At 46.9% G+C, this 23,856-nt stretch overlaps 1 protein-coding gene across 2 annotated transcripts in view; it reads left to right on the top strand.

Annotated features, from left to right (window-relative positions):
* Window positions 1-22,698, top strand: part of HPSE2 (heparanase 2 (inactive)) — a 777,305-nt gene extending 754,607 nt beyond the window's left edge. For both annotated transcript variants that reach the window (XM_066238979.1, XM_066238978.1), the window contains one exon: window positions 21,687-22,698. In XM_066238979.1, the coding sequence (XP_066095076.1) occupies window positions 21,687-21,852 (166 nt within the window). In that variant the 3' untranslated portion in view covers window positions 21,853-22,698. The remainder of the gene's footprint in view (window positions 1-21,686) is intronic.
* The last annotated feature ends 1,158 nt before the right edge of the window (window positions 22,699-23,856 follow it).

The following is a 23,856-nucleotide window of genomic DNA, read 5'->3' as shown; positions in this document are numbered from 1 at the left end:
TCAACCTGGAAACGCTGAGGTTGCCGGTTCGAAACCCTGGGCTTGCCTGGTCAGGGCACATTTGGGAGTTGATGCTTTCTGCTCCTCCCCTCTTCTCTCTCTCTCTCTCTCTCTCTTCCCCCTCGTACAATGAATAAATAAAATCTTTAAAAAAAAAAAAAAGTCAGTTCTGCCCCTAACTTTGTAACTCTGGGCACATCACCTTTCTGGATCTCATTTTTCTCATCTGAACAACAGGAGAGAAATTTTATCCTGGGGCCTTTGTCGTCCTTTCAAACTATAAATATAAATATACGATTCTGCAATTCTCCCTACCTCCTTCGGTTTCTACTACAGACGATTGACAACAGTGACCTCTATCAACAGAAAGCAGCTCTGGGCCACAGTGAGAAGGGCCTGGTCAAGGGTAAAGCCACCCCAGCTCCCCAAGGAAGGCCTCCCAGGAAGGGGATGGGATGTTGTTCAGACTGGGAGCGTTCCCGTTGCATTTCTAATGTTTACCAAGTTTAACAAAGCTGTAAACTTGGAGCAGGTGGCTTGCACTCCCACAGCTGCCCACAACTATTTGCGCTTTAATTGTTCACTGTTGCACTGCAACCTTGGTGGTTTGCATTTGGCTCCCAACTGTCTGTGCAATGGAACAAAACACAATCTGGGAAGGCACTTCCTGAGTTTGGTGAGCCCACCCTAGATCTGTGTTTTCAGTCTTGGGTCACATTCTGGCTCTGGTTTCTGGCTACGTGTCTGCTGTGTCTCCTTTTCTCTCCTCTCAGTTCTACCTATAGTGTATCACAGAACTCTCCTCCGTGTTTCAGCCCCTCCCTCTCACCGTCCCAGTAGTTCATGACGGGGGTGCTGAGTCCTGGTCTTCATCTTGGGCAGGAGACTTGGTTCTGGTTTACTAAAGAATCATCTGAGCTGGGAAAATCCTTTAATGCTAATCCCTAGGCTTCAGTTTCCTTATCTGCAAGATTCAAGAGTTGCTATATATTTGGTAAGACCCTTTCCAGCTCTAAAATTCTCATACTTTTCTGATAGTCTGAGGACCACAAGTTTGTGTAAGTCTCCCACTGTCATTCAGAAATGACCTAAAGGTCAGGTCTGACAGAGGGGCTGACTCTTTAGCACTGATTGTGGCAGTTCAGAGTCCTCTGGAACCAAAGAGCTTAGGCACTGAGCCTGCCCAGGGTCAGGAAGACCATGTGTACCACGCAGAAGGAGCTGACCAAATGCCTAGCCATTCCACAGGGATCCTGAAGAAGAATTTGGTCAGACCTACTGAGGTCAAATAACAATGTCACGCCACTGGAAGAAAAGGGAACTGGAATCAGAAGGCCTGGATGTGAACCCAGTTGCAGGCCCTGGCCAGTTGGCTCAGTGGTAGAGCATTGGCCCAGTGTGTGGAAGTCCCGGGTTTAATTCCTGGTCAGGGCACACAGGAGAAGTACCTATCTGCCTCTCTACCCTTCCTCCTCTTGCTTCTCTCTCCCCCCCCCTCTCTCTCCCTTTATCTCTCTTTCTCTCTTTCTGCCTCCCTTCTGCAGCCATGGCTCAATTAGAGCAAGTTGGCCCCAAGCTGAGGTTGGCTTCATGGCCTCCACCTCAGGTGCTAAGAATAGCTCGGTTACTGAACAACGGAGGAACATCCCAGATGGGCAGAGCATTGCCCCCTAGCTCGTTTGCCGGGTGAATTCCAGTTAGGGCCCGTGCAGGAGTCTGTCTCTGTCTCCCTTCCTCTCACTGAATAAACAAACAAAAAGAACTCAGTTGCTACCATTTGCATGTGTGACCAAACCTCAGCTCCCTTACCTATCAGATGGGCTTTTTATAAGAATCAAAGTAAGCCTCATACAAAAGAAAATTGTATACGTCCATGCATACACATACATGTATAAGCATAAATACAGATACCACAAATGATTTTACCTATTTCATATTAAAGACAGTTGCAGATTGGAAGTCACCAGAACTGGATTCCAGTTATAACCCTGCAACTGCTCCAGAGTGGAATTTTGGGCCCTTCACTCACTTCTCCAAACCCGTTTCTCTCCTGTAAACTACTGCTAATCTAGCACCTCTCCATCCGAGACCTCAGTGGCTCTGACCTTGTGCTCTGCCATCTCGGACTGGAAGGGATTGCCACCTTCACGTTCAGGGCCACATCCAGCACTCTGCTAACTACGCACTAGTAAGAGCAAGAGCCCTCGCTGGTGCTGGGACGGGGTCTCGCAAGGAAGGGTGTGGCTCCGACGCAGCGACTCTGCAGTCAAGATGGAAGGAAATGCTAGGAAGTGACCTCAGCCTGTGGTGTCTCCTGCTCTCTTTTATAAGCCTCTGGGGCCAGACTCCGTGTTCTGTGTCTGCTCATTCCTAGCTGCAGCCTGAAGCCACGTTTGCTCAGGGTAGGATGGAAAGCTCTGGGAGCAGGGGAACCAGGCGTGGCTCCTGTCGGGGGGAACCTGGAAGAGGATATAGAGCAGGGGTCCCCAAACTACGGCCCGCGGGCTGCATGCGGCCCCCTGAGGCCATTTATCCGGCCCCCGCCGCACTTCCAGAAGGGGCACCTCTTTCATTGGTGGTCAGTGAGAGGAGCATAGTTCCCATTGAAATACTGGTCAGTTTGTTGATTTAAATTTACTTGTTCTTTATTTTAAATATTGTATTTGTTCCTGTTTTTTGGGGGGGTTTTTTTGGGGTTTTTTTACTTTAAAATAAGATATGTGCAGTGTGCATAGGGATTTGTTCATAGTTTTTTTTTATAGTCCGGCCCTCCAATGGTCTGAGGGACAGTGAACTGGCCCCCTGTGTAAAAAGTTTGGGGACCCCTGATATAGAGTAAGTCAGTGCTTCATTCGAGCCACCAGTTGGGCATTGTGGCCTGGGGATTCAAGAGGAGGGAGACACTGGCAAAGGTTTTTGATTAGAGAACGTCTGAGAATTTGCCTTCTCATAAAATTGCCAGCAGGGCTGGAGATATTTGGAATCTCTGATGGGACATCTCCGTGTGAACTCAGGTTCATGCACCTCTGGTATTACTGCACAGGAGGCACCTTTGGGGACACTGATCAGGCATCATCCAAGCACCCAGGTCCACAGTGAAGGTTCCTGTTTCTCATCTCAGTGAGGGAACAAATCATAAGACCCACCCATCAACTCTCCACTCTTTATATAAGACAAAGTTCTCATTCCAGGACCCAGACAAAAAGTGGGTACTCCCTGTATCTATAGTACATAGTCCTCAGGGAGGACTGGAGGAAACGGCAGGTTTGATTCAGAGAGGAAAAGTTAGGTAAGTCATGAGGGCTTTCTTCAATAATCAAAAGACTGCTCACTGAAAGGGCACAGATTTGGCCTAGAATCCCTAAAATGACAGAAAAGCAGAGAGTGCGACTTAAAAGAGAAAGATTTCACCACAAAATGAGCTCATTTTCCCAAGGCTTGCCCCGCCTGACCAGGGGCGGGTGGGCTTTCTCAGAACGCAGCCTGTTGACCAGAGGCCGAGCGCCCGGCCTTCTCGGAGGTGCGCTGGTTCCGGTTCCTCACTCCGCGGGAGGCCAAGGTCAACAATGACTGCTTCCCATCACACTCTGAAACTCTGCCATTCTCTCCCATTCCTTTCCCCCCACTCCCACTTCACGTGTGGAGCATTTGTCTCTGTGCTCAGCAGCAAAGTAGTTCTTCAAGACACTAGAAGGCCACACACAGAGACTGTGCCAGGAGGGGGGGGGGTTAAATATCAAGCTAGTTCTCCAAAAAATCAGCGCAGGGCCCTCCCTGTCCTGTTCCCTGACTTCTGACCTTTCTGTGAGGTGGACTGACCCTTCGCACCGAAGCCAATAGTTCCTCTTCTGGATAAGTCGGCCTTTGGGGGCAGCTCTACCATATGCACAGGAGAGAATCTGTCCAGGGCTTCATATGATCACATATCAATGAACATTGTCCTCTATGGAATCAATTCTGCCCCAGACGGAAACATCTCCAATGTCTTTCAACAGAGAAGCAACATGAAGTCAGGCCAAACAAGTCAACTTATACCGAAAAACAGGGACTCACTTTGGGGGGAGGGGGGGGAGTCAAACCAGGAGCAGGTGTTTGGTTAGATCCCAGGGTTCTTCCCTATGTGTCTTGTTCAATTCCATTTGGAGGGAAAACTATCCAAAAATTAAAAAGGAAGAGAACAACTTTGATCACATTGGCTGTCCTCTTGTGACACACTAACCCGAGGGGCTCAGCAGATGCGAAGAAGCCTGGAGTGGAATGACATTTCAAGGTGTTTTCCTGCCGTCAGACATTCTGTGGCTAGGACATCTGGGCCAGAAGATGTTCTGTGTTTAGTAACCTCTGGGGAAGGAGTGCCCGCAGCTTCAAGTCTGTCTGAATTGTATAAGAACACCTAATTATATAAGAACACTGGGGCCTGCTGTGCCTGTGGCTGGGACTTTATAGGTAATAAAGAGCTTTAATAGCCATTATCTCACTTAACCTTCTAAGCACCACCATGAAACAAACAGAACGATTCCTGCCTCTCTCCCATTTTAGAGTTGAAGAAACTGGCTCTCAGTACATTAAGTCACTTACTTGAGAGTCACACAACTATTAGGTGACAGCACTAGGAAACATCTAGCATTCAGTTCTGACTCCGCGTTTGGCATAATCTTCACACTGTACCACCCTGAGGGTCCAGTAATATAAAATTATAATGGTATGGATAACTGAACTCTGCCATGGTACTTTCTGGTTAATTTCATCTGGGGCTCTTTATATAATGAATAATTTTTTAAAGTATTAGGTTACTCAGCAATGTTCTCTCCTTGAGGCCAAACTCATCCCAGTCCATTAAATTTTCTCCACCAGTCCTGATTTCAGATTCTTCTGTAAAATTCTCTGAGCTACTTCTACGATTCTGCTTCCCAGTCACAGAATTTTAGTAAAAGCAAAATTTTTTTCTTAGCAAAATTGGGTGATTCCCTTCTATTTCTTCTATGCTCTTCTCAAAAGGATTGTTAAATACTGGGAGTCATTGTAGAATGGTTTAATTTGCGGTCTCTAAAAAATCATTCTCAACATATTATATTTTGACCCAGACCCAGACACTAGCAGCTTCTCTGCACCTAACAGAGCCACCCCAGAGGTCTGTCTCCAAGGGAAAGATGTGAGCAGGGAAGGTTTCCCAGGGACACTGGAGAGTATATATATCTTCAACCATTCATCAACTTTTATTGAGATCATACTTGGTGCCAGACATAACTTCTTCCTCTTCAGCAGTCTAACTTGCAATAGAGATTAATCGGGCTAAATTTGTAAATGAATTGTGGTCCCATAACTGTAAGAACTCAGGAATCCCAAGTAGACAAATTAAGAAAAAAAAGTCTGAACATAAACTTTAATGTGAATGCTTCAGACCAGAATGTCTCTTGATCAACCTAATGACAGGCCGTGTCAGCACCCAGCCTTCCAAAGCTATTTAATGTGGGAGGTTTGGGGGAGGCGGGGAAGGGATTCTCAGGTCTCTGCCCTGAAAGAGTGCATCTCTATTATTAGAAACAAACTTGCAGGGAGCAGCCTGTGGACGGTGCCTTGAGAGAGGTGCAGAGTACTTCTGCCCAGGGGGTAATAGGTTCCATATTAAATGTCTGAATTTCATATCTGCAGGAGCCTCTCCTTCAGCTGCTTTGATTTTAGCTGAAAGAATCCCAAGGATCCTATGAATCAAGAATCTTATGTCGGCCTTGGCCGGTTGGCTCAGCGGTAGAGCGTCGGCCTGGCGTGTGGGGGACCCGGGTTCGATTCTCAGACAGGGCACATAGGAGAAGCGCCCATTTGCTTCTCCACCCCCCACCCCCTTCTTCCTCTCTGTCTCTCTCTTCCCCTCCCGCAGCCAAGGCTCCATTGGAGCAAAGATGTCTCAGGCGCTGGGGATGGCTCCTTGGCCTCTGCCCCAGGCGCTAGAGTGGCTCTGGTCACGGCAGAGCAACGCCCTGGAGGGGCAGAGCATCGCCCCTTGGTGGGCAGAGCATCGCCCCTTGGTGGGCGTGCCGGGTGGATCCTGGTCGGGCGCATGCGGGAGTCTGTCTGACTGTCTCTCCCCGTTTCCAGCTTCAGAAAAATACAAAAAAAAAAAAAAAAGAATCTTATGCCTATTCTGGGAAGAAATGACTATCTTCTTTTTTCTATTACTCTACATACTTTTTTTTCCCTCATTGCTCTGAGTTACAATTTTTGCTTTGATTTTACCCCCATTAAATTTTATGTAAAAGAAAAACATTGGCATCTTTAGAGAGTTGTCCTTTTATGTTTGATTAACATTAAATGACAAATTGGTTCTGAAAATACTCAAGTAACTCTTAGGTGCTAAGACTGTAAACACAACTTCATGTCCATGTTGGAACAGACCACATTCTGACACTTCATTTCCACATTCAGATCTTAGCTAGTGTGGAAAGTGCTTCGGGCTGAACTGGCCACCAACTGACCCACCACGGTCTCTCTCTGCTGATCCCTGGGGGCACCACATTTATTCTGGAACACGAACAGATCTGGCAAAAGGGGCTTTGGTGGAAATCTTCACCCAAGAATTCCCTACCAGGACTTCTTACACACCCCACAACAGAAGCTGGAGACCTGTTCTCTGGGCCAGAGGGCCATTACCCCATTTGTCTCAGCAGACTCAAGACATCTAAGTGTTGAGTCTCTATATTGCTGACTTTAGTTGGTACCTGGGGTTTTTGAACTCTGGTTAACCACCTGTACTCCCTACAGGTTTCCATTGCCTTCATTTGTACGGATGATTTAAATTAGTTTCTTTGTAAAATAAAGCACTCTATGGAAGCCCTATACTTATTGAAATTTGACTTTATAGCCTGACCAGGCAGTTGAGCAGTGGATAGAGCATTGGTCTGGGATGCGGAGGACCCAGGTTCGAGACCCCAAGGTTGCCAGCTTGAGTGCGAGCTCATCTGGTTTGAGCAAAGCTCACCGGCTTGGACCCAGGGTTGCTGGCTCGAACAAGGGGTTACTTGGTCTACTGAAGGCCCACGGTCAAGGCATATATGAGAAAGCAATCAGTGAACAACTAAGGTATTGCAACAAAAAACTGATGATTGATGCTTCTCATCTCTCTCCGTTCCTGTCTGTCTGTCCCTATCTATCCCACTCTCTGACTCTCTGTCTCTGTAAAAAAAAAGAAAAGAAAGAAATTTGACTTTATAGAGATCAAGATGTTTCATCTTTAACATCCTTGACAGAAGCTTGTCAGCTTCTGTTTGGTGAGACTGCTCACCTCATGAGTTGGCCCACTCTAGGACTAGACGGCTCTGATTGTAGGAAAGATCCTCTTCAAATGTGGCCAAAGGGTGTTTTCTTCCCATTTCTCCCCTTACTTTAGAAAAATAAAGCAGAGTAAACCTGTACCTTCCTTTTAACAATTTCTCAATATGTCTCCCCTTAGAATTCTAGTCTCTGAGCTAAACACTCTCAGCTCTTTCAACCATTCTGGTTTAGAAATTACTCACTATCCTCTTTGCCTTGGAATCCATTGAGTTTTAGAACCTTATTTCATATGATTAACAGTTCAATTTTCTTACCTCAGACAAGCTTATTTGTAGAGGTCTGAGTAGAAATAGGAAATGAGAACATTTTGTTTTCACAATTTACCTCAACAAAAACAGTACTATTTTAAAATCAACTTCATAATGAAAAATGGTATTCTTATTTAATTTGTATTCTTTGAGTATTTGTGAGGTGGAAAATTTTACTGTTAGTATTATATTGCTTTTATGCATTTTCTATGTCCTTGGCTTATGTTTCTACTGGGGTGTTACCTGTTTTATTAATGATGCATCCGTATTTTTAATATAAGGCACTTCTCCTCTATTATCTGTTATATGTGTTGACATATTTTCTCCAGTATTTTATTTGCTATTTTCCAACTATTTAATTTTTAGAGTATTATCTTGACATACAGAAGTGTTCCCTTTTTATATGGTTAAATCTATTTATCTTTTGCTTTGTGACTTCTTCCATTTCATTTATATCTTTTATGTATCCATAGTTCTGGAATCAGAAAAATATGTATCTTTATTTTCTTATTAGTTTCTTTTCTGTTGTGTTTTTTATGTGTTTCTTTAATGCGCTTGGAATTGGTTTCGAGGACCTGAAAGACGTAAAGAACAGCGACAGCTGTGCTGTTCCAGCTGTGAGTGTGTGCAGAAACCTGGTAACATGTGGGCTTCAGGTGATGATTTCAAATGACATTTGAAATAAATAAAAAAATAATAAGGTTAGAATAGAGGCCCCTTACCTGGAGGAAAAGGCCCTGCTGGTGCAGATGCAGCCACATCAGCTGCAGCCCTTCTGAAAGGCCACTCAGAGCCCCCAGGAGCAAAGACAAGCTGCAGAGGCTGGGAGCAGTCAGGGGCAGGAAGGTGCCCATGAGGGGAAGGTAGCAGAGCTGCTGGAAGGAACAGGAAGGTGGTATTTACTTTAACCAGCAACACTCCAGTTAGTGTTCCAGTTCAGAAAGTCTGCAATAGATGCTGTAAACGTGAGATATAGGCCCAGGCTGGTGGCTCCGTGGATAGAGCATCAGCCAAGCATATGGGCATCCTGGGTTCTATTCTAGTCAGCTGAGGGTAGAGAAGTAACATCTGCTTCTTTCTCCCTTCTCTCCCTCTTCCCCTCCCACAGCCAGTGGCTCGATTGGTTCAAGCATCAGCTGTGGGCACTGAGGATAACTCATTGGAGTGAGACTGCCTCAGGCACTAAAAATGACTCAGTGTTTGAGCATCAGCCCCAGATGGGTTTGCTGGGTGGATCCTGGTTGGGGCACATGCAGGAGTCTGCCTCACTATCTCCCCTCCTCTCACCTAAAAAAAAAAGTAAAGATAATATATGAGACTGTTTATAAGAATACTTATACATAAGGCTCTTAGTCAGGTGTAGGAAAAAAATAAGAAGCAAATATATAGAGAAATGAGCCTTTAAAATCTTCAGTCATTGTAAGCTTCCTCACTGAAATTTATAGGAGTTTGGGTTCTTTTAACTCTGCACTTGTTTGAAGGTGTTTGTGGCTAAGGAGATGGTAGTTATAACAAAGGTAGCTAGCATTATCTAGATAATTACATATATATCTAGAAAATAGAGTACGGGTCCTGGATGATATATGTAATCCCCTTGTTCCTCTTGTCTAAAGAGCTTGAAGCACTCTGTAGGGAAATCGCTGTGAACAGCTTGAGAGAGATCTAAGTGACTTTATAGAACTTGAACTTCAAGAAAAGAACCAAAGTTTTCCCCTTTCAGTGCTAGAGAAATGCCTAGTTTGTTCGCTCTGTGAATGCTTCATCTGACTCGGTTCTTACTCTGTGCTGTAAAGAACTAAACACACCCCCGGGTACGTGTTGGGAAGCGTGTTCCTATTACTAGTGTACGTGATACAAGAGAAACATTAAATAAAGCAGTTCTATTGAAATAGCAAAAATGCTCATTTCAGACTATTCAATAAAAAGCATGCTTTTCAAAAGTTCACATCTTCCTTTCAGGTTAAAAAAAAATGTGACCTCCTAACATGGCACTCTAAAAGAGTAAAGAAAAGCTTATTTTATTCCAAATAAACTCAGGACAGAATGGTTAGAAAGCTGTCTGGTTCCCCTCCACCCCCAGCTGCAAACATACTCCCCTTCTTCCTTCTACCCACCATGCTCAGTCGTGCCTGCACTTCGAATCACTTGGGGAGTTTAAAACCCCCAATGCCAAGCCTTACCCCAGACCATTAAGCCGAAGTCTCTAAGCTTGGACCCAGGCCCCAGTACTTTTAAAGCTCCCCGGTGATTCACACATGCGGCCAACATGGAAAACCATTGTCCTCCAATGCTGGAACAAGAGCCCTGCTGGTTTACATCTTTCATTTCATCCAGATTCCATTCTTCACTCAGGCACTAAGCCATTTTGCCAAAGGTGTGAACATGCCATCAGCCCCCCGGGAGTTCTCTGTGACTGAGTGTATAACTCCCCAAGGTTTTCTTGTTTGTTTTGTTTTAACTCCCTGATTAGTAATGTACAGATCACAATGCAGATTAGAGGATTATAAAATGCTTTTATTTTTTACAGTGACTAGACATCTTAAACCAAGATGTTTAGGAAACCAGGGTTTTTTCCCTGTTGTTTTCTGAGGGTTTTTCATTTGTTTCTGGCTATGGAATACATTTCCTCCCAGCCCACTCCAAGCAGATACAATCTCTCTGCATAGCTGTCCATCAAGGCTGCGGTCTCCCCTCTGCACCTCCACTCACTCGGGGACCCTTGTTACAGACATCGCTCTTCTGTTCAGTGACTCAGGTGAAACACTGGTAAATGCACACTTTAAGGTAAAGATGACATTTCCAAGCAGTTGATTCCAAACTGAGGGGCAAGAGCAGAACATGTAGGCAGTTCTGGTAGACTGAAAAGAAGTGGTCCCTGTCTTCTTCTTTCTCCACAGCCTTCAGAGTGATGGACAAATCTAAGGCCCAAGGAACTGAAAAATCCAAACTCACCTCATCCCTATAGCAGGGCCTGAGCCCTGGATTGGTATTTCTTTGGCTGCCAAGCTTTGAGAGCCCACGACAAGATGTGGTTCTTTCCAGACAAGAGCTGGAGTACCAAACTGTGTACTGACTGTCAATCCCTAGTAGATGAACTCTCCCTGCTCATCTTTGCAAGACTGATTCTCAGTCACCACACTCTTTTGCACTTTGACATCTGTGGACCCTGAAACAGATCCTGTACCGCTTGGGATTGTCTTATTTTTCCCTAATGAGGGTACAAGAGTGCACTTTGACATTATAGGTAACACTGCCAAAATCTGATAAAACTGATATATTTATCCCTTTGATTGAGCGTATTTGAATAGATAGCTAAGGAGCCATGACCTTATAGTCATGAAATGAATTTTGGGCATGGCTTCTGGACACGATCTCATATGGAAAAGCCTATCTGTGCACATGTGTGCATGCACACACACACACACACACACACCCGCCGTCTCGCCTGACTCTTCATCTCTCCTGCTGACTGCCTGTGAAGGGGGCTCCCGCCCCCACCCCGCCCCTGGCCGCACTTCCAGACCCCACAGTTAGGGCTCGGACACCTGGTCCCTCCCCACAGAGGACACTTGAAGACAAACCACAAGAGGGTAAATATATGGGAGTGGGAGTGTAAGGAAGGGGAATAAATTCGGCCCTGGGAATCCGGGAAACCCTTAAGGCTGAGAGCCACGAGCAGGAGCTGGAAGGATGGGCCATATGTCTAGGAGATGCTGGCCGGAAGGAGAGCTTACTAAAGGTTTGGGAGTACAGAAGTTCAATGGCCATTTTGTTTGGGGATGTGGCACATCATCTCAGGTGACTGGAATAATAGAGGATGTTTTGTGTGGTGAAGGGAAAGGCCACAAAATATATTAGTGCCAGAATTCAGAAGGCTTCAAAAATCAGGCCCAGAAGCTGATCTTCCTTCTGTCTCTCTCCTTGTATAATGTGTTAATTATAATGTGTCTCACCACATATTTGCATGTTCCTGTGTTTTCTGTCTTAGTGGGTAAGGACTACATCTGTTATAATTAAATCTGTACAACACAAAGAACAGTAGGAATATGAGTAATGCCTCTGACACACTACTGCGAATGCCGGTGAAGGGAGCAGACTTACCCACATATTCGTCCCCGTGAGTTTCATTGCCAGTTCCTGTAGTGTCCTGTGGTATGAGGGCAATCGATATGCCTATGCCACGGAGCTTTGAGATGGTCACAGAATCAAATTATCTTCCCAAACTGCCCTCCGACAATTCTCTCATCTGCTAGAAGTTACTATCAGTTTAAGCCTGGGTTCCTAGGCTGGGCTCCCATCTTGTTTGCCAAGTGCACTGTTATTTTAAGCCAGTCGAAGCACATGGTAGAATCTCATTATGGCTTGGACAATTATTACACATACTTGAATAGAACATAGGTCAAATCAGGACCCCCAACCTAACTGCAAATAGGAAAAGCCTGTGTTCCTAACAACTTGCCTATAAAATCCCCCAGCTCTGCTTGCATAAAAGAAGTCCTGGTGTTTTCTCTGCCCGGTGATCCAGAAGCTGGATCCATACTCCTCATTGTGTCGATAGGACCTCAAGGAGTAGAAGGGTGAATGATCTCATCAGCCTCCCAGTGTCTCAGTGGCTAGGAACTTCATATATGGTGTGAGCTTTTGGAGGCGTGAAGGAAACAGAAAGCTTTTATCTCCATTTTTTCTGTGTCATCTGATCTCTCTCTCTCTCTCTTTGTGAGAGAAAGGGAGAGGAAGAGAGATGAGAAGCATCAACTCATAGTTGCAGCACTTTAGTTGTTCATTGATTGCTTCTCATGCGTTCCTTGACTGGTATGAGACCCCTTGCTCAAGCCAGCAACCTTGAGCTCAAGCCAGTAACAGGGGGCTCAAGCCAGTGACCATGGGATCGTATCAATGATCCCACACTCAAGTCGGCAATCCTGCACTCAGGCTGGTGAGCCCGCGCTCAAGCCAGATGAGCCACGCTCAAGCCTGCGACCAGGTTTCAAACCTGGGACCTCAGTGGCCCGGGTTGACACCCTATCCACTGCGCCACTACAGGTCAGGCTGGTCTCCTCTCTTTAACAACAGAGAAAAGGATTACAGTGTTTAACCGGCCACATGAGAACTCCTAGAGAGGTTGACTGAGGAGAACTCAAGGATTACTTTGAACTACCATCATAGGCAAGAAAGCATTGAACCATGTGGTATTGAAAATTAAGAAATGAAAACAATTCTGTTTAGCAAGCATAATGACTCCGGCACCTGGATAAAACAGAGCTGAGAAGGACGCAAGCTAAGAGGGAGGGCAGAGCCCGTGCCTCTCCTCCAGCTGGGGCTCTCAGGTAAGGCCCCAGGCGGAGGCCACATCCGATGGGGCCTGGAAGGAAGGCTGTGCTTTTCGACAGACTCCACCAGATTCCAGGCAGAGCAAAACGCACACGGGAGAAAAACTTCAGGACACACTTGGGAGGAAGTCATCCTTCCCATGGCCCCTGAGGAGTGGGAGCGACCCACAGAGGGTCATGAACATCTTCCAGCCCTTGCTGCAGCTGGGCACACGGGCCCAGGGACACTGGCCCGCAGTGGCCGCTCCTGAGCAGCCCTCTCCCAGGAGTTGTGATTACTCACGGCTGTTTCAAACGAACTTCCTCTCTAAGTGACCCCAGATGCACAGCACCTCCCAGGGCAGGGGAGGGGACAAAGGTCCCTCCTCAGACCCCGCCGGCCGGGCTCCCTCGCGGCTCTAACCTGCCCCTGACCTGGCGGAGGGCAATGCACATACCAGCGTTCTGACTGAGCCAGGGGCCTCACGGGGGCACTCAGGCCTCTGGGCCCCGTAAAGCGCACGCAGGTGCGCGGCTGGCGAGCGGCTGGCGAGCGGGCGGGGCGCCTGGGGCCGGGGCCGGGAGAACCCGCGCAGCGCACAGGCCCCCCCAGCCCGCACCTGCGCGGACCTCCTCCCCGCACACTGGCCGGGAGTCCCGCGCCCTGGCAGGGATCTCAGTCCGGCTTTGCACGCTTCCTTAATATTAGCCCCTTCCAGCTGGACCGCCTGCCAAGTGGACCGCAGAGAAGTTTTTGTTGGGATTTGATTGATTCTGTGGTTTGCTCCTCCGGAGACGAAGCGCGGGGTTCCCCTCCCAGCCTGCCCCGGACGGGAGAGCGGTCTGTGCGGGCAGGCCGGCCCACGCACTCGGGCTTCCGGGGAGCCACCGCCCAGTCGGGCTCTCCGGCACCGTTGTGTAGAACAAGAGTGCCCTCTAGTGGCTCCTGGGGAAGTGTCGGAACGAGGCGGTGTGAGGCTTACTGAAGAGCAAAGGGGGTTGATACCCTCCCACTCACCCCCAGTCACACACACACTCTTATTCGTTCTCTTTTCTCCCCTTCTCCCTCAACCTCCACTTTTCTTTCCTTCCTTCCCTTTCCCTTTTCATTTGACAATCCAAAAGCTGAAACCAGAGAGACTAATGACACGCGTATCTAGGCCTGCATGCATCATGCTCAGAGTCTAGACTAAAACTCCGGTCGGTCTCTGGCCTCCGGTCCAGTGACTTTTTTCCTACCTACATATTTAAATCTAATTCTTTTATCCAGAATTTACTTTGTGAGTTGGTGAACAGGAGCGCGCAGGATGATGGACAGACACATGGTCTTCCTGTCTAATGCAGGGACCCACAAGCATTCAGAAATCCCAATGCGGTGATGAGTGCTGAGACCCATGAAGTACTAAGTACTGTGGGAGCACTTGGAAGCGGCACCTGGCCTGCAGAAAGTAGGAGTTAGCCAGGAATTGGAAGCTAGAAAGGGGGGAGAGAGTATGCAGAGGGTTTTAGGCAGAAAGAACATGCACAAAACCCCTGAGAGTAGAGAGATTGAGATTGGGGAAATTGCACCACAGAATGAAAGGAGGTAGTGGGTGGTGGGGAATAGCTACAGTGAGTCTCTGAGGGTCTGGAGGAGGAGAAGGCCTTATTTATAGGGTCTGATAAGGACTTTGGACAATGTTCTAAGATCAGCAGGGAGCCACTGGACAACTAGGTAGGTGGATGGCATGATCAGATTTCTGTTAGTGCAGGATCACTCTGAATTTGACATTAAACGCTGCCTCGGGCTAGCTGTTAGGCTACGGGCCACCCGAAAAATATTCAAGCCAGAGCAGTGTTCATCTATTCTCTTACTGATTGAGAAACTCAGCCTCCGAGAAAGCAAATCACTTTCTCAAAGTGGCTGAGGCAGAACTGGTTGTATCTAAGTCCTTCCACTTCCTACTAAAGGCCCCAAATATGCCAGCCTGAACCAGACACTGGATCCCAAGGCTGATCCAATAGTACACAGGGTTCCCTTGTCTCTACCCCTACAAAAGTCCACCCCACCGGGGCCAGACCAGAGTCTAGTAAATTATCTTCAAGACTGTCAGAGGGCATGCTCACCAGACTGGCTTCTGAGACCTCAGAACAGTGGAAAGCTTGCTCCAGTGTCCATTGCTAGCCAGAAACATGGTAAGACATCAGGACCAGAGGTTGTAGACAGGTGGCCGGGGAGGGGAAGGAGGGTGGCCAGACCAAGAGGCTCCCTTAGAGACCAGAGCGCTTGACTCCAAATTGAGACATTGAATCCCATTTCAAATAGCTTACAAAATAAAGAAAACAACTTTAGGAATTGCAAAGTAACTCAGACTTTGTAAAAACAGATGGTGATAAAACCCAGTTGTCCTAATATTTGGATAGTTTAAATGCTCTCAACAGCTAGGGAATTAAGAGAAATAGTTCAACATAGGCCGGACCATTCAGTGTTTGATTTGAAAAGTCATGGGCTGTGAGGAGGCCCCATAATATGATGAAAAATGGTAAGAAAGGTTTTCAAAGGAACACGATCCTGCTGAGTGCCATCTGGAATTGGAGAGCAACATGAAGTAGAGGCGTCAGGAGGCCTGAATTCGAGATCTAGCTCAGCTACCTATTAGCTACATGACCTTGCCCAGACCACTTAACCTCTCTGACCTTGCCTCAATAGTAAACTTACAATTATAATAATAATAGTAATCCTTGTCCTAAGTACTTCACAGGGCTCTTTAGCAAACACAAGGAAGGCCAGATAGGACCATGGTAAAGGGCAGCAGTGCTATCTCAGCCCTACCACTTCCTGGCTGTGTGACTTAGGTGAGCTTTAGACCCCTCTACGCTTTGTCTTTCTCATAGGGACACTAACTTTTGCCTCAGTTAGTAGCTGTAAGGACTATGTGCAGTAATCTAAGTAAATCTTAGTGTACTGGCTTTTGCATAGACAGTGCTCAATAATAAGTGATTTTTATCATTAACATGACTGTCTTTTCAAATTTGCAAATTATTCAATGCATAAAAACAAAATATTGTAATATTTAGCAAAATATGATGCCACTGGATAACAGGGTAAATATTAAAAGAAAAATGTAAGCGAGGAAAAATAGAATAAAGGTGATAAGCACACGGTCATCTTTATAATGAAGGGACTTTGTAGATGAGGACCTATGAGGACTTGAGGGCTCATAAAATTAACTTATGCTGGCTTAACTAATAGACGGTCATCTAGATCTTTCTTAAGGATAAAAACCACTAACAATGATCAATGGCCTTGTTTCAGGTTGCGATAAGGTTACCTGGTGAGTGACTGAGAATCAGTGACAATTCAGGGCTTATCCAACATCTCCAGAGCCTCTGAGAGCCAGAGTAATTGGTATGTTAATACAGCAATTTGCAACTGGTGTGCCACAAGAATCTTTAAAATAGGCACTGACCTCTTTTCCCTTAGATTGTCAAATAAAAAAAAATGACTACAGCCAACACAATAGATGACCAGGGTGAGTGAATCTATTAAAACCTATATTTTTTGTCAGATCGACGACAAAAAATATATTTTGTGTGTGCCTGCCACAGAATTTCAGTGATTATTAGTTCACGTGTGCCATGAGATGAGGACGGTTGAAAATCCCCGTGGTAATGAAATCCGTGGTAAGACTCTCAGAGGGCCTCCAGGGAGCCTCTGTAGAACTGGAGACGCTCAACCCAGGAAGACCAGAAATAATGCAAAAAGGCCTCAAAACTCCATTCACTTGTTCAGAAAAAACTTTTCATTTATTTATTGTAATTTCTTTTTTCTTTTTCTTTTTAATTTATTGTGTTGACTTGGTTTCAAGTGACCCACTCAGTATAAGACCCTCTACACACCCCATCATGCCCCCCATGCCCCATGCAAAGTCTCTTTCCACCTTCTTTTCCCCCCACCTCCCCCCTTCCCCTACCTCCACCCTCTTTTTTCCTTTGGCTGTTGCTACCCTGTTGTCTGTATATGTGTGCTATGTACAGTGTGTCCGTAAAGTCATGGTGCACTTTTGACCGGTCACAGGAAAGCAACAAAAGACGATAGAAATGTGAAATCTGCACCAAATAAAAGGGAAACCCTCCCAGTTTCTGTAGGATGATGTGTCAGCATGCGCGCATGCGCAGATGATGACGGAACACCGTGTATACAGCGGAGCAACCCACGGCCATGCCAGTCGAGATGTGGACGGTACAGAGGAAAGTTCAGTGTGTTCTGTGGCTCGCTAAGTTCGAATCCGTGACCAAAGTGCAACGTGAATATCGGCGCGTTTATAACGAAGCGCCACCACATAGGAATAACATTACTCGGTGGGATAAGCAGTTGAAGGAAACTGGCAGTTTGGTGGAGAAACCCCGTTCTGGTAGGCCATCAGTCAGTGACGAGTCTGTAGAGGCTCTACGGGCTAGCTACCTAAGGAGCCTTAAAAAATCTGTGCATGAGCCCACATTGAACTGCACTGAATAGGTATGAAACTGGGAGAGTTTTCCTTTTATTTGGTGCAGATCTCACATTTCTATCATCTTTTGTTGTTTCCTGTGACCGGTCAAAAGTGCACCATGACTTTACGGACACACTGTATATATATGACGTCGGCTAATACCTTCACCTTCTTTAATCCCATCCCCTCTTCTCCCGTTCCTCTGACAGCTGTCCATCTGTTCCCAGCGACCCTGCCTCTGTTTCTATTTTGTTCTTCAGAAAATATCTTGTCCCTACTCTGTGCCAAACATCTTGTTAGGCACTGAGGATTTAAGGACAGAAGAGCGTGCACCCTCCCAGGCCAGATAGCTCCGTGGGTTAGAGCACTGTCCGGAAGCACAGCGGTTGCCAGTTTGATCCCCAAACAGGGCACGTGCAGGAACAGATTAATGTATCTCTCTCTCCCTTTTTTCCCTTCCTCTTTCAAAAATCAATAAAATAAACATTAAAAATAAATAAATGATTAAGACACAATCCCCTTCCAGAAGCACCGAGTCCAGTGAGGGATGGAGCAAGTAAATCAGTACAATTCAGTGGGATGATTACAGGTAAGTTCTGGGTACCGGAGAGCCTGGAGGTGGGGCTCCCAACCCAGGGTTAGAAAAGGTTCCCAGGGGCCAGTAACACCTGAGCAAGCTCGACGGTTACCCAAGCAGCTGACCCGACAGAGAGAGCTCCCATGCGACAACCAGAAGCTGAGCTGCAGCCATGTACTTTGGTCACGCTGAGGCAACGTGCAGGCCTGTGGGGGAAGCAGGAGGCTTCCTTTGTAATGTCAGAGTTATAGTACTTGTCTTTTCAAAAACTCTCATTTGAAAAAAAAAAGTACACGATGCCCTCATCCTTCCAAAAAAATCTAATTGGGAATTTTATTACAGTTTTAAATCAACTTGTGTCTTATTAATCCCAACAGTGTCTACTGGCATTGAAAAATATTTACTATACTTTTAAATGAACCTGTATGTTTTAATCCCAACAGTATCTACTGACATTTTCATTTGAGAAATATTATCTATGTGCAAGACTCACTAGTTTCTCATTGTAAAACAATCTTTGTTTATGCATAAATTGGTGACATCCTTACAATAACTGCCAACTCATCCCCCCACACAGAGCCAGAGGCCTACGACCCACAGTTAATTGGCACTGGGGCAAGGGTGCTGGCACGATCCGAGGCTGGAGAGGTAACTGGAGCTGGGCTTCTTGTCCGTATTCCAGTGGAAGGGCTGAGGAGTCACTGGAAAACTTGAAGCAGTGACAGCAGTAGATCACTAGGCCAACAATGTGGCAGGTGTGGGGGCGGAGTCTGAACTAAGAGAATAGCAGTGAGAGGAAGGAGCAGAACTGAAAAATGTTCAGAGATAGAACTGATTGGACTGAGCGCCCCTTGATACAGGAACTGGGGGAGGAATAGCAGATGACTCCCAGCTTTGAAAAATGTTCAGAGATAGAACTGATTGGACTGAGCGCCCCTTGATACAGGAACTGGGGGAGGAACAGCAGATGACTCCCAGCTTTCCGGCGCAGGTGGTTGGACAGACGGCAGTGCCAGCACGGAGGCAGAAAGGCGGAGCAGAGGACAGGGTCTGAGTAGAAGAGCTTTTCTTCAGACACCGCGACTTTGAAGTTCCTGTGGGGACAGCTGAGTGGAGATTCATAAGGCAAGGATCCAGGCTAGAGATGCAGGTGTGGGAAGCAGCGACATGTGGATAATTAAGTCCTGGGTGTGGGAGTACGTGGTACGGAAAAAAAGAAGGGGTCCAGTGACAAAGACCAGGAACCCCAACCTCTGAGAGGCAGGTAGAGGGGAGCAGTCCCCCTGAAAGGGAAATACAGGAGGGAAACCCAGAGAGAGAGAGAACTCGGGAGCAGAAGAGAAGGCTGTAGGCGGGGTGCCGTGAAACCTGTCAGCGCCACAGCAGTCAAGGATAAGGACCAAAAAGTTTATCTACCCATAAAGGCAATAAAAAGAATAACAAATACACCATTTCCCACTTACATGGCTCATTATGCTTTCAAGGCACTTTCATATTTTTATTTCATTGCATTCACACTACAGCCCGTATAGCATTCTTACAGATGCAAACGCTGCAGGAAGTGTGGTTGAGAGATTTGCGGTAGCATCTAGCAAGTTAGCTGTCAGGCTCCTGAATTAGATAGAGATCAGGCCGGTATCTTAACCACACTCCCTGGTTCCGCCCACTCCAAGTTAGCTTCTTAACCAACCAGTAAGGAAATCGGAATGGGGCCTGTTCCAGAATAATTACCCGTTGTTAGTACAGAAATGAAAAGACTCGCCTAACCTGTGGCGACACAGTGGATAGAGCGCCAACCTGGAGTGCTAAGGTCACCAGTTCGAAACCCCAGGCTTGCCTGATCAAGGCACATACAAGAAGCAACTACTATGAGGTGATGCTTCCTACTCCTTCCTCCTCCTCTCTCTAAAATCAATAAATGAAATTTATAAAAAAAAAAAATTAAAAGGCTTGACTGTCATACTTGATGTTGCTTTGTCTAGAAGCCAAAGATGTCAGTACTCTGGCATCATCTGAATCTAAAGAGGCAATTCCTAATTCCTCAGGGGAGGGCTTGCATCTGATTCTGTATGTAAGAGGGACACTGGAGTTCTCAAGCAGACGTGATATACATTTGAGCCTGCTTTGGAAAGATTAAGTAGTATTATTGAAGTTGTATTTGATCGTGCATAGGTCTAGCTGATGGTTAGCCATACCACCGTAAACAAAATAATAAAAATACACTGTTAAGATCTGTCTGGGTTTTTGTTTTTTGTTTGTTTTGCAAAAGAAAGACCTGTCTTCACACTGCCTCCCACTCCACCGAGTAGGCTGTCTTCACCAGGGAATCGCTCAGATTTGGAGCACGGGCTCCTTGCGTATTTGATGAGGTCAACGCCTATCTTCAGATCTTGATTCTCCCACCCCTACACCTTCCCGAGGCAGGCCTGGCTCTCTACACAGGCATCTCCTCCTCGTTCATCCCTTCCTGAGTCATACCTATGAGAAGAGGGGGGCTGCCCCCCGGCCTGTTAGATCTGGACTGGGCCCAAACTTACTCATGTGGGGGCCAGGCCTGGAGCTGCTTCTCTGCCTCACTCTCCATTGGGAGCCATTTACAACACACTTATCTCTGGGAATTCACTGCTCTATTGGGCATGGGTTTGATTATCTCTCTCTAAACCTGTCTATCATTCACAGCACAGAAGGGACACTAAACGAAGACCTTCGTATCAATTGCTAACATTTTATTCTCTTTACAGCTCAGATGGTATCGCCGCAATGTTATCACATTGAAGGTTGGCAAGGCCCAAAAACAGTCGTCACTGTGTCATGTTGACTTTCTGAGGGTAACTCACAGCCTTCTGTCTAGCTGGTGGCCTGGTTCCGGCTCCTTCTACCGACCCATAAAACCAAGCTCCGCCCTGGGTCGTGGCTGTGCACATCGCTCCCCACTCAGGACAGCTGGGAAGCTGTGGGTTCTGTGGCCCAGGCTGGGAGGGGTGCTCTGTTTCCCTTTGCTCCCTGAGTGCACTGCTATGTGGCCCCCTCCTCAGGGCTGAAGATGGCTGCCTCTCGGGAAGAATGAAAGCAGGCAAGATAGGTGAATGGGGATCACAAATGCCCACTTTTATCACCTTAGACTTCATTGTGTTACTAAACATGGAAACATCCATTAGATATTAGATATGAAAACTCATTCTTAGATTAGAAAAAAAAGGGGAGTTGTTAGCTATGGCTCTGTCCTTCTTCAGAACAATCCTATACAAGTAGTATGATGTCAATCCTCTAAGCTGTCAAATAAATTAATGAAAAGTTCAAGTTAAATAGAAGATTTATGAAATCATTTGAAGCCGGAGCATCATTCCACAGGTCTAACTAAAGTGCTATTATGATTTTTAAAAATATAAGCATGAGACACTTTTCAGCTTCTGCTTTAACAGAGACTTGTCATTTGCCTAAATGATGTATCTGTGGAACTAGGTGACCTGTGTTCAAATCCTGGTTCCCAGACCTACAAGCTATATGATTTGAGCAAGGCACTTAGCCACTGCAGGTAGACTGGGAATGATGACAGTGTCTTTCTCAGAGTGTTGCTAAGAATATGTGATCAAAATAAAGACCCTCGGCGAGACCCTGGGCACAGCAAGGGTGGGTGAGCGATAGCTGTGTCTGTATCGGACAGACAGGCAGCAGTCTGGGCTGCCCAGGCTTTGCTGCCACGTGCCCTTATAATGCATTAACGAGGCCCATGCTGTTTTTCTCACCATAGGTCAGTGCAGCTGAATGGCCAGCCCTTAGTGATGGTGGACGATGGGACCCTCCCAGAATTGAAGCCCCGTCCCCTGCGGGCCGGCCGGACATTGGTCATTCCTCCAGTCACCATGGGCTTTTATGTGGTCAAGAATGTCAACGCTTTGGCCTGCCGCTACCGATGAACCACCCTCATGCTCACCACGTGCCACCGGGCCTGCTGGACTGCTTTCCACTCTCCTACCCCAATAGCATCCTTATTTTTCAAACATCTTCTTAGCAACAAACCAGTCTCTGCTGCCCCATCCTGCTGCCATGAACACAGACTTGCTCTCCCAAGATAGCACAAGCTTAGCCTAGGTAGGTCGCATCCACCCCAAAGGAAAAAGTGGCCGTCATCTGTACCTATGTAAGGACGAAGGTATGTGTGTAGAGCTGTATGTAGCCTTGTATGTTTGCCAGGACACCAAGCTGAAGCACACTGCCCAGACAAACGGAACAACTGCCCACAATCCTGGTCGCACAGCCGTGTCACTGCAGACCTCAGATGAGGGCCGCTGCCCTCAGAAGAAAAGATGAGTGAGGACAAATCCTGGTGGGCCTTTGAGAACCCCATCCTCTTCTAGCTCCCTTCCTTTGTCTGTTCCCTGCTGTTGTGCTGGGTTTCCTGTCAGCTCTCTCTGGAGAGGGGAGCACGTGGGTGCGCCGGCGCTGGCCTGCTGGGTGAGCTGTTTGTGTCATTTCCTGGCTGATGTATGACTGTGAGCATCTGCGTGTCTGACAGTGGCATCAATCACTGGCTGGTCCTCTGGGAAGCGGGTGCTTCAAAAGTAAAATTGCAATCATACTCCAGATCTTATAAGAAGCTTCTATTCCTCTGTGAATCCGCATTCCCCCAGGGTTGGAATGGGAGTCAGGTAACAATATGCATTGAGTGGAGAGCAATGTATTAGGCGCCACGAAAAGCAATCATCATCCGTCATGTGGCTGTGAGCCAAAGAGTTTTAGTACGAAGAGAAAGTACACCAAACCATCACCACACGTGTACACACACGCTCGTGCACACACACCCCAAATGAACAAAGCAAATCATTAGACCTGCCTCAAATTTGAAAGAATATTTATTAAAGGTAAGCCCTTAATGGTTTGGTTGGCCAAAACCATTAAAAAAAATAGAGTTGTGGCCCTGGCTGGTTGGCTCAGTGGTAGAGCATCAGCCTGGCGTGCAAGAGTCCCAGGTTCGATTCCCGGCCAGGGCACACAGGAGAAGCGTCCATCTGCTTCTCCACCCCTCCCCCTCTCCTTCCTCTCTGTCTCTCTCTTCCCCTCCGGCAGCAAGGCTCCATTGGAGCAAAGTTGGCCCAGGCGCTGAGGATGGCTCTGTGGCCTCTGCCTCAGGGGCTAGAGTGGCTCTGATTGCTTGTAGCAGAGCGACGCCCCAGATGGGCAGAGCATTGCCCCCTGGTGGGTGTGTGGGGTGGATCCTGGTTGGGCACATGCGGGAGTCTGTCTGACTGCCTCCCAGTTTCCAACTTCAGAAAAATACAAAAAAAAAAAAAAAATAGAGTTGTAAATCAAAGGTCCTCACCATAAGGCACAACTGACTCTCATCTTTCTGCCTCTTCACAAGTAGCTGTGGGCTTCTCAGTGCGTTTGCTGGGCAGAACTCTAATCTCAAGGTGACCAGGTCTGTCTCGGCACACACGGGCTTACTTGAGCAGCGGACAAAGCTTTCAGGTAGCCATCCTGGGAAAGGCAGAATCTAGAGGCAGGACTGATGGGGAAACTGGAAGGGTACATTAGAAGTGACCAGTTGTCAGGGGGCAAGTGGAGTGAGTCGAAGTTCACCATGAGGAAATTCCGTATGGGCCATGGGGTTTTGGCAAACCACCTGTGACTGCAATGACTTCCTTTTCTGTAGATGTGATTTCTTTCTCAGGATAAATGACACGGATGATGCTTTAAAAAAAGGGGGGGGGGGAGGAGAATGTTGACAATATCACAGAGTTCCAGCTAAGGGAGCAACACAATTTCTGCTGTTGTGAAAGGGTAGGGAGGTGCTGAGGCCAGAGGCTGCCGATGATGGCCAAGGAGCTGAGCACACCAGGGCGAGCCTGCAAGTGAACGGTAAGGTGAGAGAGGGGAGAGGCTTCAACGGGCCGTAGAAAGAGGATTCTCGGCTTGGCTTG

Source organism: Saccopteryx bilineata, chromosome 7 (assembly GCF_036850765.1).
Source record: "Saccopteryx bilineata isolate mSacBil1 chromosome 7, mSacBil1_pri_phased_curated, whole genome shotgun sequence".
Taxonomy (NCBI): domain Eukaryota; kingdom Metazoa; phylum Chordata; class Mammalia; order Chiroptera; family Emballonuridae; genus Saccopteryx; species Saccopteryx bilineata.
This window is presented reverse-complemented; position numbering and strand designations above follow the sequence as displayed.